The 26,864-nt window shown below is 26.0% G+C and overlaps 1 protein-coding gene across 2 annotated transcripts; it reads right to left on the bottom strand.

Moving 5' to 3' along the window:
- Positions 1-88: 88 nt before the first annotated feature.
- On the bottom strand, positions 89-26,846 carry LOC129978432 (D-ribitol-5-phosphate cytidylyltransferase-like). Of its 2 annotated transcripts, none has more exons than XM_056090635.1 (12): positions 26,761-26,846; positions 21,987-22,235; positions 19,487-19,813; positions 17,705-17,840; positions 14,899-15,071; positions 13,109-13,209; positions 10,503-10,652; positions 7,882-7,986; positions 6,618-6,663; positions 5,852-5,940; positions 3,238-3,501; positions 89-1,808 (listed from the first exon to the last, which is right to left on the bottom strand). In XM_056090635.1, the coding sequence occupies exons 2-12, from the start codon at positions 22,219-22,221 to the stop codon at positions 1,710-1,712; spliced, it is 1,725 nt and encodes a 574-aa protein (XP_055946610.1). In that variant the 5' UTR covers positions 22,222-22,235; positions 26,761-26,846; the 3' UTR covers positions 89-1,709. The 2 variants fall into 2 exon arrangements, with proteins under 2 accessions (XP_055946610.1, XP_055946609.1); XM_056090634.1 differs by lacking the exon at positions 26,761-26,846 and adding an exon at positions 26,546-26,721 and having other exon boundaries at positions 90-1,808.
- Between the last annotated feature and the right edge of the window lie 18 nt (positions 26,847-26,864).

Raw genomic sequence — 26,864 nt, forward strand, 5'->3', positions numbered from 1 at the left:
TAATTAATAATATTTTTTAAAAATAAATTTCATTGATTTCCTAAGTTTATTTTTAAATTTCAAGATAAATCTAGCAATATAAATTTCAAAGAAGTAAATACAGTAACTTTCATCTTCACACAATAGATATTATACACAGAAGAAAATCTTTTAAAAATGGTTATTATTTTAATTATTGATAAATTAATAAAAAAAACTGACAAAAATAATTTTTTAAGTATTTTTCTAAAGACAGTGGCATAGCAACTGGCTTATGTGGCATAATATGAATATTTTTCCCTTCATACAAATAATAGTTTAGCAAATATAACTTGTACTCAGCCATTTTTTTTTCTCTGTGATATTTTGCTTTAAAAATGGATTAAAATGCAGTAATGTTTTGTCTCCACACTACCTCCTAAAATGGCACATAGAGCATCTACATTTTCCCTTGTCCCTCCAATTATTATGCCACAACTACAGAGTAATTAATTTACTTTGTAGTTTAATTACTAAATAGAATATTTCTTTCAGGATACTAGTTCTACAAACTTAAACTCAACAAACACTGAAATAAATTCACAGAAATTAAGATGTGTGTATTTTTTTAAATAACATTTTGTGACAAAAAGAAACTGATCATTTTTATTTACATTATTTACAATTTTTTTAACAAATGTGATATAAATATATATTATATTTATTTACAAATTATTCTCAAACAATAATAATAAATAAAATAATTAATTGCACTTTTGTCCTTTAATTACAAATAAGATAATTTAAATTCTATCTCTTTAATGGAAAAGAAATCATTTTTTTAATCTTTTAATTGATATTCGATCAATAATTTATCTGCATTTCATGCCCAAACAGAGTACTATATAAATCTGTATTATTTAAAGTCATTATTTTGTATAACATTGTTAATGAAATCGACATTTGGAAAACTTTCCTTCAAGAAAGAACAATGATTTAAAGGCCATTTCTTTCAGAAATAACTTAAAATTCAATGTCTAACAAAATGTATATTTACAATAATTTATTTTTAAATTAATTTTTAAAAATATGTATTTAATCCAATGATTAGTCGAATTTTTAACTTTATTTTATTTCTTATAATTTTGAACTATTTAACTGCATCATTAACATTAGAGAAATGCATTGCATCTATATTCAGAATTCACACATTTTGGCTTAAACAATGCTATAGAATCAATTCAACAATTTTATAAATTCCAGTATCATCATTGAAATGATTTATGATTTTATGAAATTTTATATTTAAAAAAGTGAGTGTTTAATAAATAGTAAAAATGATTCACAAATATTTTTCAACAATGAATCAGAGTATTAATAAATGAAAACAGTCAATGAATTTGTGCATTTACAAATATTTTTTTCAGCTGTCGCATCAGGTCACCATCAGATGGTTTTAGTCATTGATGCTTTTTTTATACAAAATAATTTGTTAGTAAATGACAGATAACACTATTTATAATTCATTTTTTGTTCATTCCTTAAATAAGTATCATTTGGTATTGGTTTGTAGAAATTGATGCAAAATTTTGGTACTGCATTAGTTTTTGAAATCTAAATACAATACCAAAGAAATCTGTCATCAACTTTGTAAATAAACTTTCTAAAAAATATCACATCAAAGTCATCCAATGTTATAACATTAGTGAGAAATTTTTTTCTTTGGCATGGTTTCTGCTTTGTAACTGAACCTAGGAAAGAAAGACATTCCCACTAGCATGTGGGTTACTCTCAAATAAAAGCGATTTCACCAAGTCAACCATTTCTTCGATAGAATCCATTGGCTCAGTCTGCAAGAAAAAATATATAAAACTTTTAAATATGAATATTGACTTAAATATATCAATATATAAAAAATGTGTTTATATTTGTTTATATTTATTATCAAGTTGCCATCAACAGTTTCTAAAACTATCAATGTGATCTGTGGATAACAGTAAGGGTTGTGAAATCTGGTAGAGTTGTCTTGTATTTTCATTGAAGACCTCAGAGTTCAAGTATCAGTTTATAAAAGACTTACTACAAAATTTACATTAAATGCTAATTTGAAGAAAATTCTTTAATATATCAACTGAGGAGTCCCTCTAATTATCTCACAAAATTTCAATAATGATATAAAAGGACATTTAACTCATAGTGTAACTTCAAGTGTTATACATATCAAAAAATAATTCAATCTGATGATAAAAATGTTTATCCGACTGAAGAATCTACAAGTTACATGTGATTATCAACATTTTTATAATAATAATTTAATTATTATATTAATCACAGTTAAGTTCTTTTATATATTTTACATTTCTGCCATTACTTTTTATACAATGACAAAAAATTTTAATGGAGAAAAAAAAATTGAAGAAATTTGGCATTGCAAGCTATCACAAACACATTAGAGACATATGTGGAGGAAGGAGCAAATAATTTCAAAAAGATTGAAAGACAAATAAAGATCATAAAATGTAATAGAAGGAAATGGAAATGCATTATGGACAGATATTTTAACAGACAACTTTCATAGGGTTTTATGTTCAGGATAAATGTTTCTTAATATTACAAAAACAATACAATTATTAAAGCATTTAAATATTTCATGCTGAAAATGAGCCTATATTGTATTTTAGATTATTCCATCCTAATTCCATGAAAGATAATCAAATTAAAAGAATATATTCTGGTATTTCTCTTCACTGTATACAAACAGAATTATGGTAGCTAAGAAGTACCAACATTTAATTTATAATTATTACTATAATTTTCATTTTTAAATTACAGATATTTATTTAAAGCAAGTAGTGGAAATGAGAATATACATAATAATGTGCAATGTCTTTAATATTAATAATTTGTGAAACATTTATCTCATTTTTCCTTCAGTATTTTTACCTAAATAAATGTTTTACACCATTTATTCCTCTGGCAACCTTGAAAAATATAAAAGCAGGGTAGATTTACAATCAGATTAGATTAGATTTACAAAATTAGATAGCAGAATTTTTTTGAAACTTTAACAACTAAAATTTAATTAAAAGATTTCATTAATTTCTTCTTTCACAGAAAATAAAACTAAATGATTTAAATAATAATTATTACTGTTATTAAAATAAAAGGTGCACATTTTAAAATTTGCTATTTAATTTTATCAAAAAAATAATACAGCAGAAACTAATTAGTATAACAAAAAATTTAAATAATTTTAAGCATGTCAAAACTGTAACTTACCTCTTCCCTTACAATAAAATATACTAATATATTAGCTAATTTTAAAACTTTGGCACTAATCTTTGCTTGCTTTTGAAATTCTAAAAAGTTGATAGTTGGGTCAAAACTATTGATGAAAACATGAACAATGGAAGTCAAATCAGAAACTTTTTGAAAGCTGCTCATTTTTTCAATCACACAGTACGGATTCTCCGTCTCATGCACTTGGACAATGTTTGGAAATTTTCCCAGAATAGATACATTAAATTTTGCAACAGAGTGAACCTATTGGTAAATAAATAAATAAATAAGCTGATCTCCAAAATATATATATGCATACCAAAATTTAATAACAATACATATTATTTTAATTGATATATCTAAAACAAGTTATAAGTAAAAGCATACATTTTTATGCATCTTGAAAACATTTTAATTTCTCTTCCAACATTTTTTTTCACTTTAATTACAGTAAAATTTCCTTTCAGGAAACTTTAATAAAGTTACTTATTTAATGAAATTTTCTACAGAGCCTCGAATCTGAACAACAGTTTTATATCATTCACCCCACATGAAGAAAAATATTTTTATTTTAATGAATCTTCTTGCCTTAATAGGTTCTAAATATTCTGTGACTTCACCTCTGTGGAAGTTCCAAAAAAAATAATAATAACAAAATAATAAAAATACCAGATAAGAACTTTCTAACTTTCTACACAATTAGAAAGACAATGCAATTGCTGAATATATTTTATGGAGCAGAGCATGTTGTAAAGTGTTATGATAAGTAATGAAGATACACAGTGAAAGATGAAGATGATAACAAAAAAGATTCAGAATAAAAAAGTACTTCTACATGCAGGAATGCTAATAGTATTTGAACAGTATGAAATGGAACACAATTTCAAGAAAACGTTACATATATTGTGTTTCAATATTTATAAAAATATGAAATTATTTTTTAAAAATGTATTTATTTTATTAAACATGTTCAAAACAGAATTATAAACGTTTTTAAAAAGCAAAAAAAAAGAATTAAATTTAATGAAATATCTAGCAAGTTTCAATTTTTTTTACATTTTCATAATGTAATTCACAAATTTCTATTTAAAGAATTTTCCTTATACTGAAATTTTTAAGCGGAACAGTGAGACTCCATTAAGTGGAGATTCAACAACATTTTACATTCACAGTAATTATTTACTTTTGATATAAGCTTCTGCCATCATATAGCCAAACATTACTTCATGGCTGACATAAATTAAAAGAAAACTTAGAATAATAATAATTTTTGATTGAAGAGTAAGGCAGAAATTTGAAGGGGAAAGAAAAGTTACCACTTAAAATTATCAAACCTTATAATAATTTATTGATAAATATGAAGTATAAAATATACAGTTTAGAAATATTTATTCTTGATGAAAATTTTAGATTAAAACAATAAGTACTCTAAACTCTAAGTACAATTCATACTGCTATATGCATGTGATACATAAGAATCGCCAAAACAAAAATGGTTAGTGAAAACAAAAACAAGAGGACAAAAAAAATCTTTTTCAATTAAAAAAAAAATTTATATAAAAAATTTTCCAATTCAAATATCATTAAATTTTATATTTACTAATAAAAGCTTTTGCGAGTTATTTTATTAAAATGAGAATTGAACAAACAGCTTGATAATCATATGGCATTTGTTTCAAATCAATTGTAGAAATGAGCAAATTTTATTTTAACAATTAAATCATATGACAAAAACATGAACAATATAATTTTAAAAAAAAACTAGCATTTTTACTTTCTCATATAGCCAAAGTATTGTAATTGCAAAAAAGTCGAGATTTTGATGAATCTCCTAGTTTAGATCGCCTTGAATTCGAAAAACGCATTTATGGTAAATGCCCGCACGTCTGCCTGTCACAAAAATAACTAAAAAATGCTTTAAGCTAGATGGATGAAATTTAGTATACATGTTTTACACTAAATTTATAAATTTCTAATAAATTTTGAGCAAAATCCGTTTGGAGGAAATCTGTCTATCTAGCAGCAGTCAAATATAATGCAATTATTATAAAATAAAGAAAGGTAGATAGATAAAATTCATCACATAGAATTTTATGTATGAAGTGTAGAATAGAAACCTACCAAATTGTTAGCCAAATTTAACAAGAGATTGATCATCTGTTGGCCTGCACTTTTAGAAACATGTAAATGCAATAATTCAAAAATGCAGTGATTTAAATATATCAAATTCGTTACATGATTTTGTGAGAACAAATGTAGTTCAGAATCAAATTTTGGTTTCAATCAGTTGGGAAATGTTTGTCTAAAATACAAATTCGATTTTCGAATACCATTAAGTGCATTACAGAAATTAATAGCCAAAAAACATGCAAAGGATCATAGATTCAAAAAAAAAAAAAAAAAAAAAATGTTAATCCAGGCCAAAGGTATATGTGTATGCCAAACTATTGCATATCAATGACATACAAGGTATTCTCTAGAATAACATTTTTGTTAGAGATTATACAAGAAAGTTTTGGGGAAATCACTCCCGATCATTTATAATTCAATAAGTTCAATATAATTTACAAATTTCTGATTATTTCCCAGACAGAAAAGAAAAATTGCAACATACAAATTTGAATGTTTTGCCTAAAACATTTTTCAACAATGTCACAAATTCTGAAGTTTGTTCTTTACAAATAACAGCAACAGTCTGAGATTCTGCAAATAAAAAAAACTGCATAAAAATCATGTGTATTATCTTCACCAAAACAAACAAAAGATTTCTATCTTTGGATCACAAGAAAAAAAAATATTCAAGCATTTTAATAATAAATAAAAAAGTACACTGAAAAAATATTTTGAAATAGATTAATTTACAGAAGAATAAAAGATGTTAATTGTGTTTTTTTTAAATCCTCCAGGGAAAAAAAAAAAAAAAAAAAGGGATATGAGAATGATAAATTGATTTTTCAATCTCTCTTCTTTTAATATGAGAAAGAAAGCCAGGTGAGCATATTTTCAATGAATATTTAGCATATCCTAAATAATACGAAGAATTTTTTTATATAGAATTCCACAAAATATGTCAACAACTATTGAATGCAAATTTAAAATTATCTGAAAAATCTTAGTAATATTCTATACAAAACTTCATTAGTTAGTCATATGAATCTGCCACCACACATTTAAATAAGATATTAATACCAATTATTTCAAGGCTCCACAAGGGATGTTAAGAATGGATTCAAAATCAATGAAAACCAAATACAAAAGAACACTAAAATTTGTTTTAAAATATAAAGTAACTGCAATAGAATTGCAATTTTATTTAACAGAAAAATAAATATATTATTAAACACAATTTAAAAAAGGGGGCGGGGGAGTAAGACTTGTACCTTTTAAAACACCTGCAGCTGTATATATATCTTTGTGATGTGTTACCTAAAAGAGAATATTTTGATTAAATGATGAAATAAATGTTGTGCAGTTTATTACAAAAATAATCATTCATTATGAAGACTTCATTAATACCCAACTTTACTTGAAGCACAGATTTCATCAAATTTCTTTTACATCACCTTAAGAATATAAAGATTAAAATAACTATAAAATAAAATAAAATTCTGGTTATTTGTTTATTTTGTTTTAGTTTTCATTTATTTATATTTTTTTAGGAAAATTAATGAGAAAACAGCAAAAAAAAAATGATTATAAACATTTTTTATACATAAATATTTAAAAAATTAATAATAAAATATTTAAAAAATTAAGTCACTTATTAATTGACTCCATTATCCCCAGAGTAAATAAAAACAATAAACAAAAAATTTCAAACTACTGATATTTTAACTTCAAAACCATATTAATGATTATATATTCCAGTTAAAAAAAATTTAGGAAAACACACACATAATAGCAATGTTTTTTAATGATAAAATTAAACAAATCAAAATTCTTTACAACAAATTTCTATTGATAAAAGAATTTATATTTGAATATGCTTTCTTTATTTGTTATAGAACAAGTCCACAACAATTCCAAAAACATATTAACAAATTCTAAATTGTCTAAATTAACAAGATAAAAAAATCAAATTAAATTTTAAATAAAAAAGCATTTTTTAAGTCATGACTATACTTAAAAAAATATAGCCCTCTACTATATGCAAAATAGGATACATTAATAGTGTGCTCCCCAAAAGCATAGAAAATTAGCCTTTCATAATTTCATTAAATAAGCAAAAATTCATTAAATCATATCGATTTAGAACATTTTATTAAAATTTTACAAATTTCTTTGGCTTATTGTACATTAATACTTCATTACATTTTTTCATATTTAATATATACATTAGAGGGTTATAAAAATATTATAAAAAATAAATAAATAAACATTTTAATGAATTTGGTTCCAGGAAAATTAATGTTCTTTTTGGAATCAATTTCAACATTATAAATATTATTTTATTAAAACATTATAAAAATAAGATATTTTTTTTTCATATATGAAATAAAACATGTTAGTATTATACACTTATTTTTAACACCATACCATGCTGGTAGAAAACTCATACTTGTTTTCACTTCTTATACTAAAATTTGCTTTCATAATACATTTTATCATTTTCAATTACACACATATAAAATTCTTATTTCTTACTTTCCATAAATGAGATGAAACTGGTAAAAGTTTAGCTCTGACATTAGCGTATTTTTGCACAAGATGAAGACATTCTGTACCATGCTCCAAATCATTAGCGGTACTCTAAAGGACAGAATTTTTCTTAGTTATTTGAAGAAGAAATATGTATTAAATAATAATTCATAAAATTTAGCAGTATTTCTAAAAATCCAAAATGAATAAAGAGTTTAAAACACTTTCACATAAAATGAAACTGGAAAGAAAAAAAAAGAAGAAGAATATCTTGGAAATATTAATAAAAGCGTTATACGAAGTCTAAAATAAATACAATGTTAAAAATGCACTTTTATTAATTTGCATGCACTAAATTCCCAAGGAGAAACATTAAACAATAAAGATTTAATTAACATATGCCCAACACCAATATTAGAAAAAATATTGAAGACATTGCACATACCCTATTTTTAATGTTTCATTTTCAAACTTATTTCATTTAAAGAAAAAGAAATTAATTTTTTTAATTATTTGCTTACTAGTATGATTTTTGATACTAGTAATATGAAATAGTGTGTGCACGCGTGCGTGCGTGTGTAAAACTTCAGATTAAATAAAAATGTACAAAATAAGATAAAGAAAAATTTAACGAGATGAAGAAAATAAGTTCTCTGAAGTATACATACTTATAAAACATGAAAATTCATTAACAGGCCAAATTTAAAAACTTTAAAATTAATAAATATTGACAAAAAGTTAAATAATTAAATACTATTTTTAATTGCATTTAATAAGGATATGTAATGAGAAACTGCTGGAAAAATTAAGTACTTTTAAGTAATTTTTAAGCACCTTAGCAAAAAATTAAGCACCTTTGCACATGTATACATATGTAAGCCTGCGTATTTTTAAAGCATATGATAATTTCTGTTTTATAATAAAGCAAGCTTTTAGCGAATTTTTAAAAATTAATTTTAAATGTGTATTCTTTAAACTTTAATATTTATTTCTGAATTTGAGCAATATTTGCACAACATCTTCTATTGAAAAACATGCTTTTTTTTTTGGCAAAAACAAAAAAGATTTTTTAAAAATTTCATTTTTATAAATATTCCTTAAAATTACAAACAAACATTTATACGTAACTAAAACATTTATACTTAACAAACATTTATACGTAAAGAGAAACTTTATTGGTAACAAAATTTTTATAAAAAAGGAAGAAAAAACAATAATCATTATAGAATTATAGAATCCAAATCTTAAAAAATAAAGGTTTTCGATATAAAAATAAATAAAATTATTCAATGAATTGCTTGAAAGTGTTAACTAAGTTTAAATTCAAGCAAGTAGAGCATTTTTTATCACGCTTTAACAGTGGTAAAATAACGTGACTCAATGAATCATCATCCTGGCGTATTTTTGTGTTCCGTTGATCCTACCAATCTGTGTATTCTTTAACGACACATAAAAGGTTAAACATACACTAACTAGGCATAACTTAAATAAATTCTTCAACATCTCAAATATTAAAATTTATTTTAATGTTAATGTTAAAAAAAAGCGAATGTTTTTCGAGCCGCAACTAGAATGGCACAGTAGGTGTTTCATACTGCCCCTTCCGGTATTTCATTCTGAATTGTGCCTATTCCAGTATTTCAATAAATGGCAACGCACAATATTGTAGAAAGAGGGAGCTGAAAAAAAGTCTTATGAGTGTTATCATAATACGTGTTGGCACCACTGGATCTATTTATACCTGGATTTTTTGTCAAATTCTTCTTTTTTCTTCATTTTTTTTTCTTTATACATTTGATATGCTTATGCTTTAAAATTTTTGTATTCAACATTTGGGGAAACAAAGCGAATAAAATGCTGTCCTTGCAATTCTCGAGAAAATCAAGCACTTTTTAAGGACTTTTTTTTTTAAATCAAGCACTTTTAAGATGCTTAAAAATGGTTTTCAAATTTAAGCATTTTTTATGACGTTACGCACCCTATTATAAATAAAATGTTACAAGATCTATAACAATTAATCCAAACATCTACATATTTTCAATATTTAAACGTGTAATTGTGCAAGGAGACAACCACTAAATATAATAATGGATTATTATTTGCTTATCAAATTACCATGAATTTTTATATCCATAAAAATTTATGTAAAATTTAAGATTTTTATTTTTTAAGTTTAACCAAAAATTAAAGAAGAACGAATTTTTTTTTTTTAATTTTACAATGTATTGAAAACCAGATATTGTAGGATTACCATAGCTTAAAAAAAATTAAATCAAGTAAGATGCATAACCAAAAAATTTACTTTTATGCAAATGAATTTATTTAGCAAGATATTTTTAACATTTAACATTAGTATTTTAATTCAGAGTTTAAAATCTCTAAACAAATAAATTCCTTCTTTCTAAACATTGTTCTCTTAATAACACTGTTATAATTGTTTTTTTCTAATAAGGGTAATATATTAATAACATTAAAATTCAGGTGTATACCAAAACTGATTAAATAGCAATAGCAATGCAAAAATAATATTGGTCGATTCCCCCATCACACATAGTTGTTAAAAATATAACACAAAAAAATCTCATTTTTACTCAAGATAAATTAAAACATTCAGTGGCATTATTTACTTCTGTATATGCCTTGTTAAGTACATCAAATTGGAAAGCTTGTGGCATTTCACTAGCCCTAAATTTATTCCGATCCAAAGAAGTGTCCAAAAAGCCTTTATCATCCACAGATATAACAGTTGAAACTAATGGACAAGTGACACCTGCAGCCTTTAAAAATAATAAGCCAAGAATGAGTATTATTGATTAATAGCAATAAATTATATATAAGAATGGAAGATGCACGTGTAAATGAAATATAAGTAATGTTTTATTAACAGATAAATAAACTTTCGAAGAGAGCAGAATACTCACAGATTAATTAAAATTTAATACTAATGCAGAATCAACAATCTCATGACATCCTACCATAAAAAAACTGAAGAAATGAATAATCATATAAATGAATAAATAATATATGCTTATTAAAAAAAATATGAAAATTTGCAAAATGTACAGAAGTTACAGATGATATTCAATGCTATAATGCATGCTGATACCTGATATTATTAGGTTTCGAAATGGATAATAAATATTATTAAAGATTCCTAGTGAATAAGAAATCACTGCACACTAGGATATTATTTATGTAAACAGTATTGGTAGGCAAGTAATGTACCAAAGCTTTTAGAAGACTCTAAAGAAATAAACAAACAGAATAGCTTAACGCATTGTATAAGACATATAATACACCGTCAGAATATTTCTACATATTAAGAAAGCACATAGTTGAAAACCAGCCAGGATTCCAAATATAAAGCTACATTTTCCATTGGAGCAATAAATGATTTTGTTGCTCCATTATGCAGCAGTCCTGATCAAAATGAGCTAACAAAAGTTTTCAAGATAAATTAATTAATTCTACCCATTCTAGCATTCATGCATGAAATAACATGTACTAAAAATTATTTGTAAATGTATTATCCTTCATAACACACACTAAAAATTATTTGTAAATGTTAATATGACAAAGAGTTCTTCAAAGAAATTTATTACATGGTGATGCTTCTTACCAGTTGGTCTTTGGCGATCAGCTGGTTGCCGGATATACTTATTAACTTTCAGATAAATCATTTAGATATATTTTCATCTCTATATTTCTATCAAATTGTCAGCCACGTCATTTTAATTGCCTTACATATTGTTACAAACCTGTAATGCTGCTTTCCAGCAGGGTTTGTTCTATCACCGGAAAGGTTGATTTATAATCATCTATATTAGATCTGCTCGGGTGCGGAGCCAGTAATCCCAGAGCTTGCCGACCATTTGGTGACAAGGTAGATAATGATGGAAACTGAGAATTTTAATGATCCATCCAATAGAAACTGAGATACGCTTGATTGGCCCAGAAGTTTTTCGGGCCCCTCCCCTCCCGGGAACTATAAAAGGACAGCAGTCTCAAGCTGTAGGAAATCGTCAGAGTTGTAGTCATGAAACGAGTCGTCGGGAGGATAACGAAGCAATGACAGAATGTCAAGTTTGGTAGTTCTAGGACAAATGCTCTTCTTGCAGATTTTCCACCACATTCACAATATTCATATTATTTTAAAGTTTCTCTATTATTAGTGTGTGTGTGTGTATAGATATATATATAATTTTGGTTTGTTTTTGAGCTCTATATTTTTAGAAATTTTTATAAACAACAGTAAAGCACTTGCATAATATATAATTTACATAATAATAAATTCAAAAATCAACTATTGATATCCATGATAATGCAAAAAATTTATCTTCGTATTCTAATATATCTGAAATGGAGCTTATAAAATTATAGTCGAATAATTATGAATGAATTTACAATTATCAATCATGATTTTTGACTTTTATGAATACAAAGACATTTTATAATAATTCCTCAAAGGTTTTGTATACTTTTATAATTAGACACGTGTTATTTCAAATAAAAAGTTTATTGACAAAAAGTGAGAAAAAAAATTTAATTTGGAAAAATTTGAACTCATAGAGGATTATGAATAATGTTGCATATAATGAATAAATACTTAATGAACAAAAAAAATATTACTAAAGAAAACTTGCAAATAACTCAGAAGAAATAATTATTAAGTATGAAGAGAGCAACAGTAAGAAATAATGCAGTATTACAATTTGCACTAATGCAATACTGACAATAATAATAAAAAATAAAATACAATAAGAGTAACTTGGGTCAAACCTTTTTATTGGATTCTCAAATATTCAAATTATTATCATTCACAGATGTAGAAATGTGCCTTCAGTAAAAAAAATGTATTTGCTTAAAAAAATCATGATTTATAAAATATTACAAAAAAAATATTCAAATGAAATTTAAAATTATAATTAATCATTCTATAATCAAAATAATAATTACTTATTTGTTTCTTTTTTTAAGAAAAAAGGTTTTATACATACTTTTAAATAGGTTTTTTTTTTGTCTCAATAAACAAAACTGTACATTAAAATTAAAATATAAAAAATTTAATAAATATTTGTAAAAGAACTAATTAAATTAAATATTAAAAAAATTAAAAATAAAATCTTTGTTAATATGATACAGCAATTTATTCTGAAAAATTAACATTTCCCTAACTTATAAAGAAGTGAAATTGAAATATATATTAATATAATTTATTTGTAAATTTTTTTACCCCATATTCTTTGGCCGCATGAACAACTTTACTGACTATATCTTCAGGAAAAAAGGGACGAACGCCATCATGCACAACAACAACCTCTGGTTGTACTTCACCTAAAAAATATAATATTTTAATTTTGAAAAATCTACCAAGTTAATCAAGAAGTTATTAGTAAATACTGAAATATAGTTTTTAATATTTCATTAGAGTAATTAAAATAAGAGTAATTTAAATTAAATAATAAGATAATCCACATCATAATGTAGTTGCATGAAACAAAATAGCACCATATTAAAATCAAATATATACATCAAAATTACAGTGCATTTTGGAATATTAAACTAATTTATTACTTTACAATAACTGCTTCATAATGTGATAATTTATCTTAATAATCTGCAGCTTAACACAAACTGAATTGTGTGTATGTTAGCAAGTGAAACATGCAAATTAAGCAACTGATAAAAAATTGCACAATAAAGGCATGGTGGAATTCAGAAGTACAATATTGTTTAAATAAACTGGAAATGTAATTTCTGGAAGATATTAATAATATATCAAAATTTTATTTCAGCAAAGGGCAAAAATAATTTTAAGGGCATGATTGGTCAACTAGGGAATGGGAGAGAGGAGGGAATCATACAAAGGAAGGTCTCCCAAAATCTGAATACTCTTGAAATAGGACAGACTTGCAGCTGCATTTAAATAATAAAATCAGCTATTAACAGCTTGATCAAGAGCAATAATTATATCTAAAACACATTTTTTGACACTCTTAGCTCAAAAAGAATCTAAAATTAACTTCAAGATTGCAATGGGAATTAGTTTTAGTCACTTTTTATTGATATGCAATTTTGTAAGTTATGCAAGATAATCAATGATATGTGTTTCTACTCCTTACTCGGATGCTTTTAGCAGTTGTCATCATTATATTCAATGAAAACAAAAAGTTTGCAATAGTTACTAAAAAACACAAATATAGACTCAATTGTATTTATAGATTCGTTTGATGTGAAAGATGTAAAGTGGGCAAAATTACCTTCATTGGTAATGAAAAATTCAACTTTCATTGAAAGAATATCACAATGTTGGGTGAATCAATGAAAATTGCAGCATAAGTTTATACAACTTTGATTAAAGTTCTTAGCTGGTAGGATTTACAGATATCATAAGTAAAGCTTTTGGGAGGTTACTGTTTATCCAAATTTTCAATCAAGATAAAACAATGCTTCAACATATTGATCCTCTCAAATGTCTGGATACTGGGAGTAAAGTTATCACACAAAAAATTTAGCCCAAACTGAACTAAAATTAGTATGTTTCATGTCAAATCAAAAATTGAATATTTCCCTCTTTTAGGAACAGAAACTACACTTTTATCTAAAAAATCTAGGATATTTTAAGAATAAGAAAGTGTAGTTTCAATAGCAGTACTGTTAAATTTCATAAGACTGGCTTATTAAATTCTATGGTTTCAAGAATATGAGTCGGTCAGAGATGGTAACACAATATATTGTAGAAAGATTTATTGCAAAACAGATTTAAAAAAAATCCATTCATAAATTCATCAATTTGAAAACTAGATAATTTATCTTAAATAACGTTTTGAATAATTTTTAATAAGTAACAGTTAAGTTTTACATCTATCATTGTACTTTATTTTTGACAAGTAATGTATAATCCTATCATAGATTTTTTAATAATACATTCAGCACCAAATCGAAAAAGAAAATTTTCGAAAATCATCTTTAAATTCAGTAAATTATAAACATGGAAAAGGGAAAAAATATCATTCTTCTCACAATAAGATTTTAATGCTTTTAGTCCTGATAGAATAGAGAGATGCCTGGCATTTGAACCTTCTGTAATCATCAGCTTGTCTCCTTCTAACTTGCACATTTCACTCAATGTTTGGAGCATCACATCCACACAATCAGGAGCAGCTACCACAATAACTTTTTTAAAAAAGGGTATCCTGTAACAGGTCAGATTCTAATAAAGATAAAAGTACTATGAGAAGATTTATAAGCAATAAGTTTGCATAAATCATTCAATAATTGAGTGATTACATAAATAAAAAAAATAATAATAATAACAAAAAATTCATTTTACTTTGTGCAATAAGTTCATAGAAATTTAATCCATTAATGCCAGACAACCTACTTACAGAACTGTTGCATTTAGTTTCAATAATAAAACCAAACAGATTCCATTGTTTGGAACCCCCCCCACACACACACACATTTTCTCTAAATTCAATATGCATTCCCAAATTTCTAAATAAATTTTATAAGGATATATTCCCCATTTGCTAAATTTTGAAGCTTAAGTGTCATCATTTTGATTCCCCCCCCTTTACTTTCACTCATTTTCAAAATGATGAAAAATTTGTTAAAACAATCTTTATTTATTAATATTTCATTATATTTTAGGAATCATCACATTCATATCAACAATTTTTTTAAAATGACTTCTTATTGATTGTTAAACAAGTTTCCAACAAATAAAAAAAAGTTAAAAAACATGTCTACATTTGTTATTTAATAATTTTCCCTCGATTTATTTTTTTTATCTTAATCTTGGTGCTCTTAATATAATTTTTTTTTTAAATTTACTAAATTCGATGGTTTAAATTAAAAGTTGGTCAAGAGGACAACTTTTAATATCATCAAATCAGAACTGTATCTACACTTTTCTTTTTGAGACAATACTTATTTCAAAATATGATGCATTAAATAATTCTAATTAGTTACAATTTTAAAAATAATTCTCATAGTTTTTACACTTAAATATCACTAAGAAATATTAACAATTCCTTTCTTTACAAGAGGGATTTGAGAAAAGTATCATCATATCATTTTTGTTTCAACTCATTAAGTATAAGCTGGTTTCAACATGTATAAGAAAATGCATTAAGGTAGGAGTAACAGAATTTAAATACCACATATTTCCATGTATAAATCAAGAATTTTTGGAACTTTTCTTAAATTAAACAGCAGGGGTCGTCTTATATATAAAACCTTTGTCACAAAAAACATTTTTGTTAGAAAGGTGTCACAGTACTACCACTAAATATTGCACTTTTTATTTCTACAGCTTGTATTTTATAAATTTACTAGCTATTACCCGCAACTTCGTTTGCGTGGAAATTTTGATGTGTATATATGAGAACTGACAGTCTGGTCACTGTCTGTCTAAAATCGCCTGCGAACAAAACGACAACGCCGCCCATCACTGTCTGGTTGCCGCGGATGCTCTACATGCTGCAGTTGAACGCCTCTAATGCATGCTTGTGCGCCATTGTGCACTCACCCCATACTATTAACTTGCACTGCTGCAAAAGGACTCCCTGGCCGCTGTTTTTGCTTACGTTACATGTTGGGTTATCTTCACTTGCAAGATTAAGCGGCAATAGTTGTCAACAATCGTAACACACTGCACATGCGTGAATTTTCACTGCGTGTTGAGGTAACACAATGCAGATTAGAAATTTTCAATTTCCTATATTCATGTTTTATTTTAATTTAAAAGTACTTCAGAATGAATCCGAAAGATCTATTAATTAAGAATGTTTAATTTTAAATGCATCAAACACTAAGAAAATAAATAGAATCGTTTGAAATATTCGGTCGAAAACATGTTACGTCTAATCTCGTTAGCGTGGAGGGGAAAAAACTGAAACCTTATTCATTTTTGGCAGGATTTGGCCTCAGATGTTTGTCCAGAAAGTTAGTTTTTAATTAATAAAAAACTAACCACTCAATTAACCGGAGTAAATAGTAGCCTATGTTCTATTCCTGACTATAATCTACCTCTGTGTTAAATTTCATCCAATTCCGTTCAGCCGTTCTGACTAACAAACATCCATCCATCGAAACTTTCACATTTATAATAGTAGTAAAGATTTAAAATAAAATGCTGTGAGTGCATATGTGCATGCATGTGTGAAAATGAGTTGTATTATATTTGAAGTTGTATATCATTGCTAGTTTCTAAAATCTACCACAAACACAATCACCTATAGTGTGAAATCTGCTGTATACAAATTTCTTTTTGCAGTCATCTTTCAAATAACAAATAAAAAGGCCCCAAAAATGAAAATAAGATTAGTAGTTATATAATGCATCATATACAAGAACAGCACATGAATGGAGGAGATGCTAGCCAAACTATCGTTGTGGGTGTCTGGTGTCTTATTTTATAGCAACTTGGTTTGAAAATATTCCACCATTTTATCTGGTTGGTAATATTTTCATCCTCTTAGCCCCAACTTTAGAAGTTCAAAGACTTCCCTCCCCTTTTGGATTATATAAAAATTTTGAATTTTAGGAAAGATTTTTAATAAAAATTAAAACCACTTTTGGTTTATACATGGATTAACTTACATTTAGAAATTTATGTATGTCAAAATTAAAAGCTAATAAAAAATTCTACAACCATCTTAAAAAAAGGAAATTCTTATTACATGCAAACAAATAAAATAAATGCAAGATTTCCTAATTTGCAAACCAAATTCTTAGAAATTAATTAATTAAATGACTATTATTTATAAAATTAGATTCAAGTAGTAGTAAAGATATAGTATTCTTTTCAAATACAGAAACAAACCTTAAAAATGCATCAACAGTATGACAGATTATTGGCTTTTGATGAATAGAAATATATTGTTTGGGTGTGTCTAAGCCCATACGCTCTCCAGAACCAGCTGCAGGCAATATTGCACAAACTTCAAAATCTATCTTTTCTGTAAATAAATAAGCAAAAACATTGATTAAAGATTATAATGCATCATAATCAAGACCATTTTAATAAGAGAAAAAATTGTTTGAAATTTTTTTATATGGAATTAGTAAAGTTTTAGAAACATTTTAAAAGCAAAGAAAAATTCTCTTAGTATATAACTTCAAAGTTCATCTATAATATGATGTACAGAACAAAATGCAACATCTTACATAGTATAAATGTTATTTTTTTTGTAGAAAAAATATTATTTTTGCTAATAATATATAATATTTTAACCTGATGATGATCTAATGTAAGCTAGTCATAATTTTTTTAAAAAAATCCCCATCAGTAAAAGAAATCTGAAAATATGCAATCACCATTTTTTTCTACAGAACTAATTTTTTTTCATAATCCTTTAATACATAGATCAATTGAATAGAGTTAAAATAATTTTTAACTTCTTGCCAATGCACACAAGTACATTTTAGTATAAAAATATACATTAGACATAAAAGTTGATTTTAAATCTAATACATACCATTAACATTGCTTTATAAGAAATGTAATTAATGAATTATAATTCTACTTGCCGAATCTACTAAATTCACCATTTTTTATGTGTGTGTGTGTGTCTGAAGAATGCTTTGACTTATAACCCTATGCATTTTTAGTGCTGTACTTCTCATTTTAAAATGCAACATATTCCCAGTTTGCTCCAAAACAATCAGTAATGGATAATCAAAAAAAAAAAAAAAAAAATCAACAACTAAAGTAATTAGTCCCTTGATAGCTAATAGGGATTTATAGTATCCTACTAAACTTAAGACTGGCTTTCTTCTTATCAAAAGGAAATCATCTTAATGTTCAAAATCACATGTACTAGCTTGGAAGTTTGAATATTCATGATTATAAAATACTGCACAAATTGAAAGCTCTAACATTATTATTTTTTTTAATGAAGCAGTCTCTGAAAGTGCAATACCAAGGAATCAGAAATTTGTGCTCCAATTTTCCAAGAACAGAAAGAAATCAAATGAACTCTCTGGTGTATTAGTCTACAGAAATAGGTTCCTTTAATAAACAAAAATAAATTAGTAGTGTCTAGTTAAATAACACTGAAGATAAATTTCAAGAGGGTTTGATGTTTTTTTTTTATCCCAAAGCCCTATACCAAAACAATTAATAAAACTGTTTTATTTAATTACTGATAACTGATGTCTTCATTTTATTCTTAAAATTTTTTAAAAAAAGCCCTTTTTTTTATTTTAAAAGTTGCTTTACTATAATTTTGTTCTTATAGTAGTATTCTTTAATTTGTAAATTGTAAAAACTTCATAAGTCAATGGTCTTTTATAATCATTTGAGTAAATATGGAGCATATGCAGGAATAAAGATTAGATATGCATATAAAAAGTTAAATCCGAAATGAAATTTTCATCAACAATAGAATTGATGGGAATTTTTTTTTATTTCCTGACAAATAACAATCAATGATTTATGGTGTCTCCAAAATAACTGATTCGATTTCAAAAATGTCTCCCCTCAGCAAGGATGTCTATACAAGGAAATATATCAAGCAAGATCTCAAGGTTCAATTTTTTAATGATAGCACTATTTTTTTCTTTCTATGCTCTTAAGCAAAAAGGTGTAAAAATAAGACTTAACCTAATTTTTTGGTTTTGCTTTTCTTGCAAGGAGTTGCAAATTCGGGTTCAGCAGTATGGCCAATATGTGTTTTCCAAAAATCAACTTTGACTGTTCCATCTGCTAGTGAGCGTGAAACTTCCATAGCTGATGGACATGTTTTCCCAATCTTCTGAGACAGACATCTTCTTGGGGACTTCAGACCCGTTGTATCACTTTTGGAGACTCCAGATCGATGACAGAAAAAATATGTTTTTCCTTCACCAGTTTTCAAAATTTTTTCAGAAGAGTGACATACATATTTGTATCCTGATGTTTCCTCATAGCTCTTCTTCCAGGTTTCAAACACTGCAATAAGTAACAAACCATAATGTAAAAAAATTATAAATACCAGTCCAATTACAATGAAATCTCACCAAATAACTAAATTACAATCAATAAAAATTAACTAATTTTAATTAATACAGTTTCACAAAAACATAACATAATAATCTATGTATAACATACTAGTAATTATAATATTTCCTTATGTTAACAGAATGAGCCTGAATTCACTCCAGATCGCCCCATTTAGCAATGCTTTGACTCAGGAACTTTCAAACTAAATGAAATTTAGGGATGAAAGGCCATTCATCACCATCTAATGGGATACAAGCACCCTAACAGTGATTGATTTTTTATATCATTCTACAGGAAACAAGATAGAGAAGACAGAAGGCAATAACTAAGAAAATGAAACACTATTTATCAGTAAAGAAAAAATCTAAGGAAAGAATTCCATTTTTTTATATATATTTTTTTTTTCCCAATTACTATAAGTTAGTTCTTTTTTTTTGTTGCTGTTGTTGTTGTAATTGTTTTTTTATACAAATGATATAAAAAATTTATAATTTCTTCAAAAAGAGAATTTTAAAAGATTCTTCTTTTCTCTTTATTCAGTTATTTTTTATTGAAATTAGTTAATTAAATTTTTAATACTTTACCTTTAAATGCTTTTTTTCTAATAATCAGCTTAAGTACTAATCGATTTAATTTATTGGATTTATTGCTTTACTAAACTAAATAAGAAATGACAAGATTACCAATTTTTGTTAATTACTGTTCCTTTTCTCTCAACTTTTCATGATTCACACATTTTAAAGAAATGTGACAACCATTCAATATAGTTAAAACCATTCACAAACAAGTTTTCAAAGTAGAATAAAATTTAATGTATTAAATTTCAATTCAGAAAAAGCCAAATTTCAGTATAATTTATAGAATAATATTCTTCTCTATTGTATGTTTATGACATTATTATACAACATTTCCAAATAAAAATTTCATTTGTAGTTTTTTATAAGTTTTGAAATGAAATACAGAGGCATGTCCTTCATTTTAGAAATGAACTTGTAGAAATAATGTCAATACTTAATTGAAATAAACTCTTCATAAATTTAAGAGACATTAAAATTACATTTCTGAATATATAAGAGAATAAAAGAAAAAAAATCATTTGATTTCTCCAATTAGAAATGCAAAATTAACAAATTAAATGTAAATCTCACACATTTTTTTTTTTTTTTTAGAGATTGTTGAAAACTCTTAATGTTAAAGTCACAATCCTTCATCTTAAAGTCTTTTCTTTTTCTGCTTTTCTAAAATTTCATAATGCATCACATGCACTAAATTTACATACTGAAGCAAATCTTATTTAAAGCACTTCCATAAAAGTTTACAGCATCATATACAGTTCTTAGACCAATTAAAGAACCTTCTGTCAAATTTTCAAAAAGTATATCCTTGTTGATACTAAATCCAGCTTCCACAGTTGCATTACAATATAACAATACAAGAAACAGCAATAAAACATAACAGTCTTATTGAGATTCGAGTTTAGGATCAACTTCCCAATTATTTTCTATCTCTTTCTATTTTTATCCCAGATATTTTGTTCTTTTCTTTAGAAATAAATATTCCTGAATGGGAGTAGAAACAGAAAAAGAATTACACTTAATTCTAAGGTGTTCTCTTATTTTCTAATCCATTTCTGCCTTTATTATTTAATTAATGCTACATGAGCGCTGTAAAATTGCTGAAATCGGCAAGTTCCATCAACAGAGAGGATAGAAATCTGTCAAGCTAAACAAATTCTTCTAAAAGATACCTATGTTCCCCTTATCTGGACTGACATGTGTGGGGAGGACCCTACCGGAATCTCATATTATATAATCACCAAGGGAAAATATTTCATCCTCTTTCGCTCTCTTGCTCTTGTGTCATGCTGTAGATTGACGTACCTTGTTGATTCTTATATATAAATTATGCCTCCCAGGATAGGAGGCATAGTTTTAAAAATGAAGTTTAAAAATTCAAAGTGACTTCTCTCTTTTCAACCATGAAACTGCTCAAATATATATATACATACACACATATATATACAAATACATACTAATTTTTTAAAAAGGTCAAAACTGAATTTATTATTGATAAAAAGATATAAAAAGCTATTAAGAAATTACTTTTAAGATATAAATCTTACTTTCCAAATTGGCAAAATCTTGCATTTCATTTTCTAGCATGTATTTGTGAAAGGTTTCTAAGTGTTTACGAAAATCTTTGTGAGACCTAAAACTCTCTTCACAATTCAACGGACATAGAATCTTCCCTTTCAACTGAGGAGAAACATTGTGTACAGTTCGCATATGTTGATATAAGTTTTTATTCATAAGATATGTTTTTGAACACAGAGAACACTGAACAAGACCTTCAGCCATATTTGATCAAAGTTCTGCAATAAAGAAAAAAGTATATGTAAAATAATATAAAGTCAGTAATGAAATATGGAATTATGAAATTTAAAAATAAATCATTTTAGTTGTCGCAGATATTAGATGATGTAATTTAAAATGGCAATATATCATAAATTTATACACAGCTTTTTCAAAATGTATCTTTTTACCATATGTTAGTTGCAGTACAGCCAAAACTGGCTCTTATACCATAAAACTCAATATCTCAAATACATCAATCCTCAAGTCAGGGTTATCAGTTTTGCAAGAAATTTTTATAGATGAATAGGTGCAATTTTATATGCTAAATTGCTGGTATTCAGTGGCATAGAAAATATTAATTTGTTAAAGCAAGAAATTTTAAAAAACATAACAAAAAAAATCTTTTTAAAAATTTTTATAGATATTTGTTAAAAATTTAATAAAGTAAAATATTTTTAAAAAATAAAGATTATTTCCTGCATTATATAAAAAAATAAACCTAAGTAATGCCAAAAAAAATAAATCTCAAAATGACTATTCTGTCATAAGAACACCTTAATGTGCAATTTTTTTAGAAGTTTGATTCAGTTTTTTTTATTTTATTATTATTATTATTATTTGCTTAGCTATTCAGATTTTGTAAGCCTAATTAAAGATGTGACTGTGAATATCTTTATGTTCATAGGCATCAATAAATACCATTCTGTGTTTAATTTGACTGTTGAAAATTAGAAAATAGATTTTAGATGTTAGATAAATAATTAAAACCACTGAAGTAGTAAGAGATAAAGAATGGTTCAATTGTACTTAGAATTCATTGTTGAAAGCTTTGGCACCATAGACACCAATGATTGTACTTTGACAAAAATCTAAGCAAAAGGTGATAATACTGAAGATTTTTTAGGGGCTTAGGATTCTCCTTCTTCATGTTTGGCATTAAAACATATAGTCAAGGCACTATTAATTTGCTTTTGTAAAAATACAAATATTTATGTATTATAGCAGCCCACCCTTTGCTTACAATTCAATAACCAAGCAACAGAGACATGTGACTAAAATAGTTGAATTATGCATATTGGAATTTAGTACTTGGTATAATCCTAGGATCACTAAAGGGGTTGCTATAATACATAAGTAATAAAATATATTTTCCATAAATGTATTAAATTTATCAATAATATTAATTTTCAGAAATACTAACAGATGATATAAGATTATTACAAACTAAAAGGACTGCAGGGTCTCTTTTCATTAGAACTTAGGATAGCACTTTCAATGCTACCGACGAAATATCTCATCCTTCAGATACTTTCAATTACAGATTTCTGTTGGCTAAAATTTGTCTCTTATGCCAGTTTAGAGAGGTTAAACTTTCTAATACATATCTGAATACCTTTACTTTTTTCAAACATAAGACAAATTTTAGGCCACAGAAACCTGTAACTGGAAGTATCTGAAAGACGAGATATCTCATTGATAGCGTTGAAAGTGATAATGGGATCAAGGCATAGTTCAGAGATCTATCATATTGTAAGTTTGATATTAAAATTTGGAGATTGGAGTGCTGGCTCAAGTATTGTTCTCCTCATTTTATTGCAATTCAAAACTATAAAGTTTCTCTTAGATATTTTTATATTCCTCAACTAGTCACATTTAAAGACAGGTCATTTACCAAAAATAAATTAAATTTCTTACACACACATATAACATGATATTCATGATTTTTTCCACAAAGTACTTTTAGGTGTTAAATTATGATAAAGCCATAATTGTTTTAATGGTCTTGTATCTATTCTGTTCATTATACCCATAATTCTTATTTATGGAGTGCAATTGCAAGACTGATAAAGCTATTAAAAATGTAACTGTTCAGAATATCAATCTTTTTGCATATTAAATTTAAATGAGATTTTCTTAAATTGTAGGCTCATGAAAAAATAGATTACAGCTACAAAATTTTTCAATGCACCTTGCATATTCAAACTCTTTTAACATTTATAAGCAAAAATAATTAAGGAAAAAAATCTTTATTTAAAGGATTTCATTAGAAATATCTTCACAAAACTAAATGAGTTACTTCTTTGATATCATTAATCAAAGTTTTATTATTTATTTTCCAATTTTAGAATTCTTGCAAAATTCTTCTAATGAAAATCAGGCTGAGAAATCATTTTCACTTAGAAAGGAATCTTATGTGGAAAAGGTATAAAAAGTTCTAATTAATAATAAGTCAATAATTATCACAGATCATTTTGAAAATATTATATTAGCATTCTCATTTACAACTGAACATAAGCTTAACTTTAAACACTCTTGTATTAATTACAATGAGCCATTTATTCGTTCCTCGAGAGTTATTGGCATTAACATTTACCTAGTGGAAGGACATAGATGACCTGGGAAAACTACAAAATATTTGTCTCTAAAATTAGTTTCTAGCCTTATAAATATGCCACTGCTTTAAAAATCAACAAAATAATCTTGGAACAGGTGATCACTTAGGATTTGTCCATGCATTAGAGTAGAAATGATGCAGTACTCAGAGTAGCAATAAGAAATTTGAAGATTTTTTTTTCTTTTTTTTTGAATATATGATATTAATTGAAACAACAAATAAATACAATAAGATTTTGTCAGTAGTAAAAAGTTTAATTATGGGTACGAGAGAGTCATCCTTGAATGGGGTGTAAATGGTATCCCTACAATTATGCACACAGAATAATGAATAGTCATGGAATATCCATTATAAGCTTATTTCTTATTTTAAGATTTTTTTGGGTACTTTTTCATTTTACCAGCACAGACAATAAAACTGCCAAAACTTAGACAAACAATGCCAAACAGAATATTTTTACTTATAACATTTTTTTATGTGTATGTATGTTGTCGGCAATAAAGTCTGCTTGTTGAGATTTGCTTCAACAAAACAGAAAAGTGCCCTTTTTTTCTATTTTATTTACTTTTATGAATTTTAAAATTTTAATTATAAGATTGATTAAATCTTTTTATTTTCCAATTGATAATTTAGATACTTGCATAGAAAACAAATGCCAAAAATAGCTACTTAACTTTTGTGTCCAAGAGTGTTTTTGCCTTAAATAACCATGTTTTTCAAGTAATGAGCAAACATTAAGTTATTCAGATGTTATAATTAGATAGAATCTATAAACATCTGAATTGTTTTAAGCGTTCCAGATTCTTAATTGAGTCGATATCTTTCCAAAACCCACAGATGTAATCTAATTTGATAGAGAGAAAATTACACAGTAAAAGAGCTAAATGCCTAAAAAAAATCACCAGAGACTTTGGAGTTGATAGCGAACTAAGTTTACCATCAATTGACATGCAGTTAATGTATTTACCGTAATTTGCTTAACAATAAAATATGGCTTTACATAAATAAATAATGCCAAATACAATTTTTTTTCATTAACAAAATGTTTATAAAAAATCCTGTGGAAAATCTATTCCCATACCCAAAGAATTTCTAATTTTTTTTTCAAAGCTAAAAAAATATGTGTTGTCAATATTTGAGATTATTTGGAAAATTTACCACTTTATTGGAATAGATGCAAAAAGTAAAATGAAAGATATTAAAGATGAGAATAAATTGGAATAAAAAAAACTAATCAATAAGAAAAGAATACAGTAAGATTTTTAAGAGCTGACTATTTAAAAACTTGATTGATTAGTTGATGGAAAATTTAATAACAGCTGTACATTATAGTTCTAACATCTAAAATTTTTTTGTAGCTCTCGTTTTCTTGTTCCAATTTTTTGTTACCAAATACAGTCTCTAAGCACTTGAAAAAATAATCTCATAATTAACAAATATTTGCATTTATTCATTCACCTTAAAGAATATTTTCAAGGAATTAATTGATTTTTTCTTTCTGAATGTATAGGTATCAAATTTTAAATAAATTTAATTTCTGGTTCACCTTTTTATTGTTATTCATTTCTTATGAAACATAGGTACTTGTGCATTAACAGTATGCCACTGATAAACCGCCATAGATATTATGTTAGTCTAATAACTATGTTCGCCAATGTTATAAAATTAATACACAGGTTTCGAAACATGTATTGTTAGAATGTATTACATGTGTAGTCAATGATTTTTAACACAAACAAAACAAGCAAACAAAAGCATTTTGCAGTAAATATAAAAAACAAATCAATGCATGATATTAAATTTTGTCATTTCAATTATAATACTAAATTTTAAAAAATATTCGTTGGAAATATTTCAAAGAATAGTTTCTTTTGCTACAATGGCAATATATAAACTCTTTCTTTTTAGTTATCTAAATGAATAGATTTTTACCTCGGTAATAATCACATAAGTTTCAAAACAAAATTTCATTAAAAAATCAAATTTACACAAAACAAGCTTTTCCTCTATTAAATAATTCTTAAATTGTGATGAAATGTTTAACAATTATGAATAGCTGTTTTAAAATAGCCCGTGGTTTGAAAATTCTGTCATTAGTTCATGGAAAAATCAGCTGTCCAAAAAGAGAAAAAAATCTAACTGCTTACTTCCGGTTTGGATCCATTCAAGTTTGCGACTCGATTTAAGATTATTTCGAAAAATAAACGTTAATTTTGATACTATATTCATTAATCGTAAATAATGGTATTTA

The sequence above is a fragment of the Argiope bruennichi genome, chromosome 1 (assembly GCF_947563725.1).
Source record: "Argiope bruennichi chromosome 1, qqArgBrue1.1, whole genome shotgun sequence".
In the NCBI taxonomy this organism is placed as follows: Eukaryota; Metazoa; Arthropoda; class Arachnida; order Araneae; family Araneidae; genus Argiope; species Argiope bruennichi.

Coding starts and splice junctions, on each gene's coding strand:
- LOC129978432 (XM_056090635.1), bottom strand. CDS start 22,221: ATGGCTGAAGGTCTTGTTCAGTGTTCTCTGTGTTCAAAAACATATCTT. Junction 19,814..21,986: donor AGATTTTGCCAATTTGGAAA/GTAAGATTTATA, acceptor TACTTATTGCAG/TGTTTGAAACCTGGAAGAAG. Junction 5,941..6,617: donor AGCTGCAGGTGTTTTAAAAG/GTACAAGTCTTA, acceptor TTTTATTTGCAG/AATCTCAGACTGTTGCTGTT.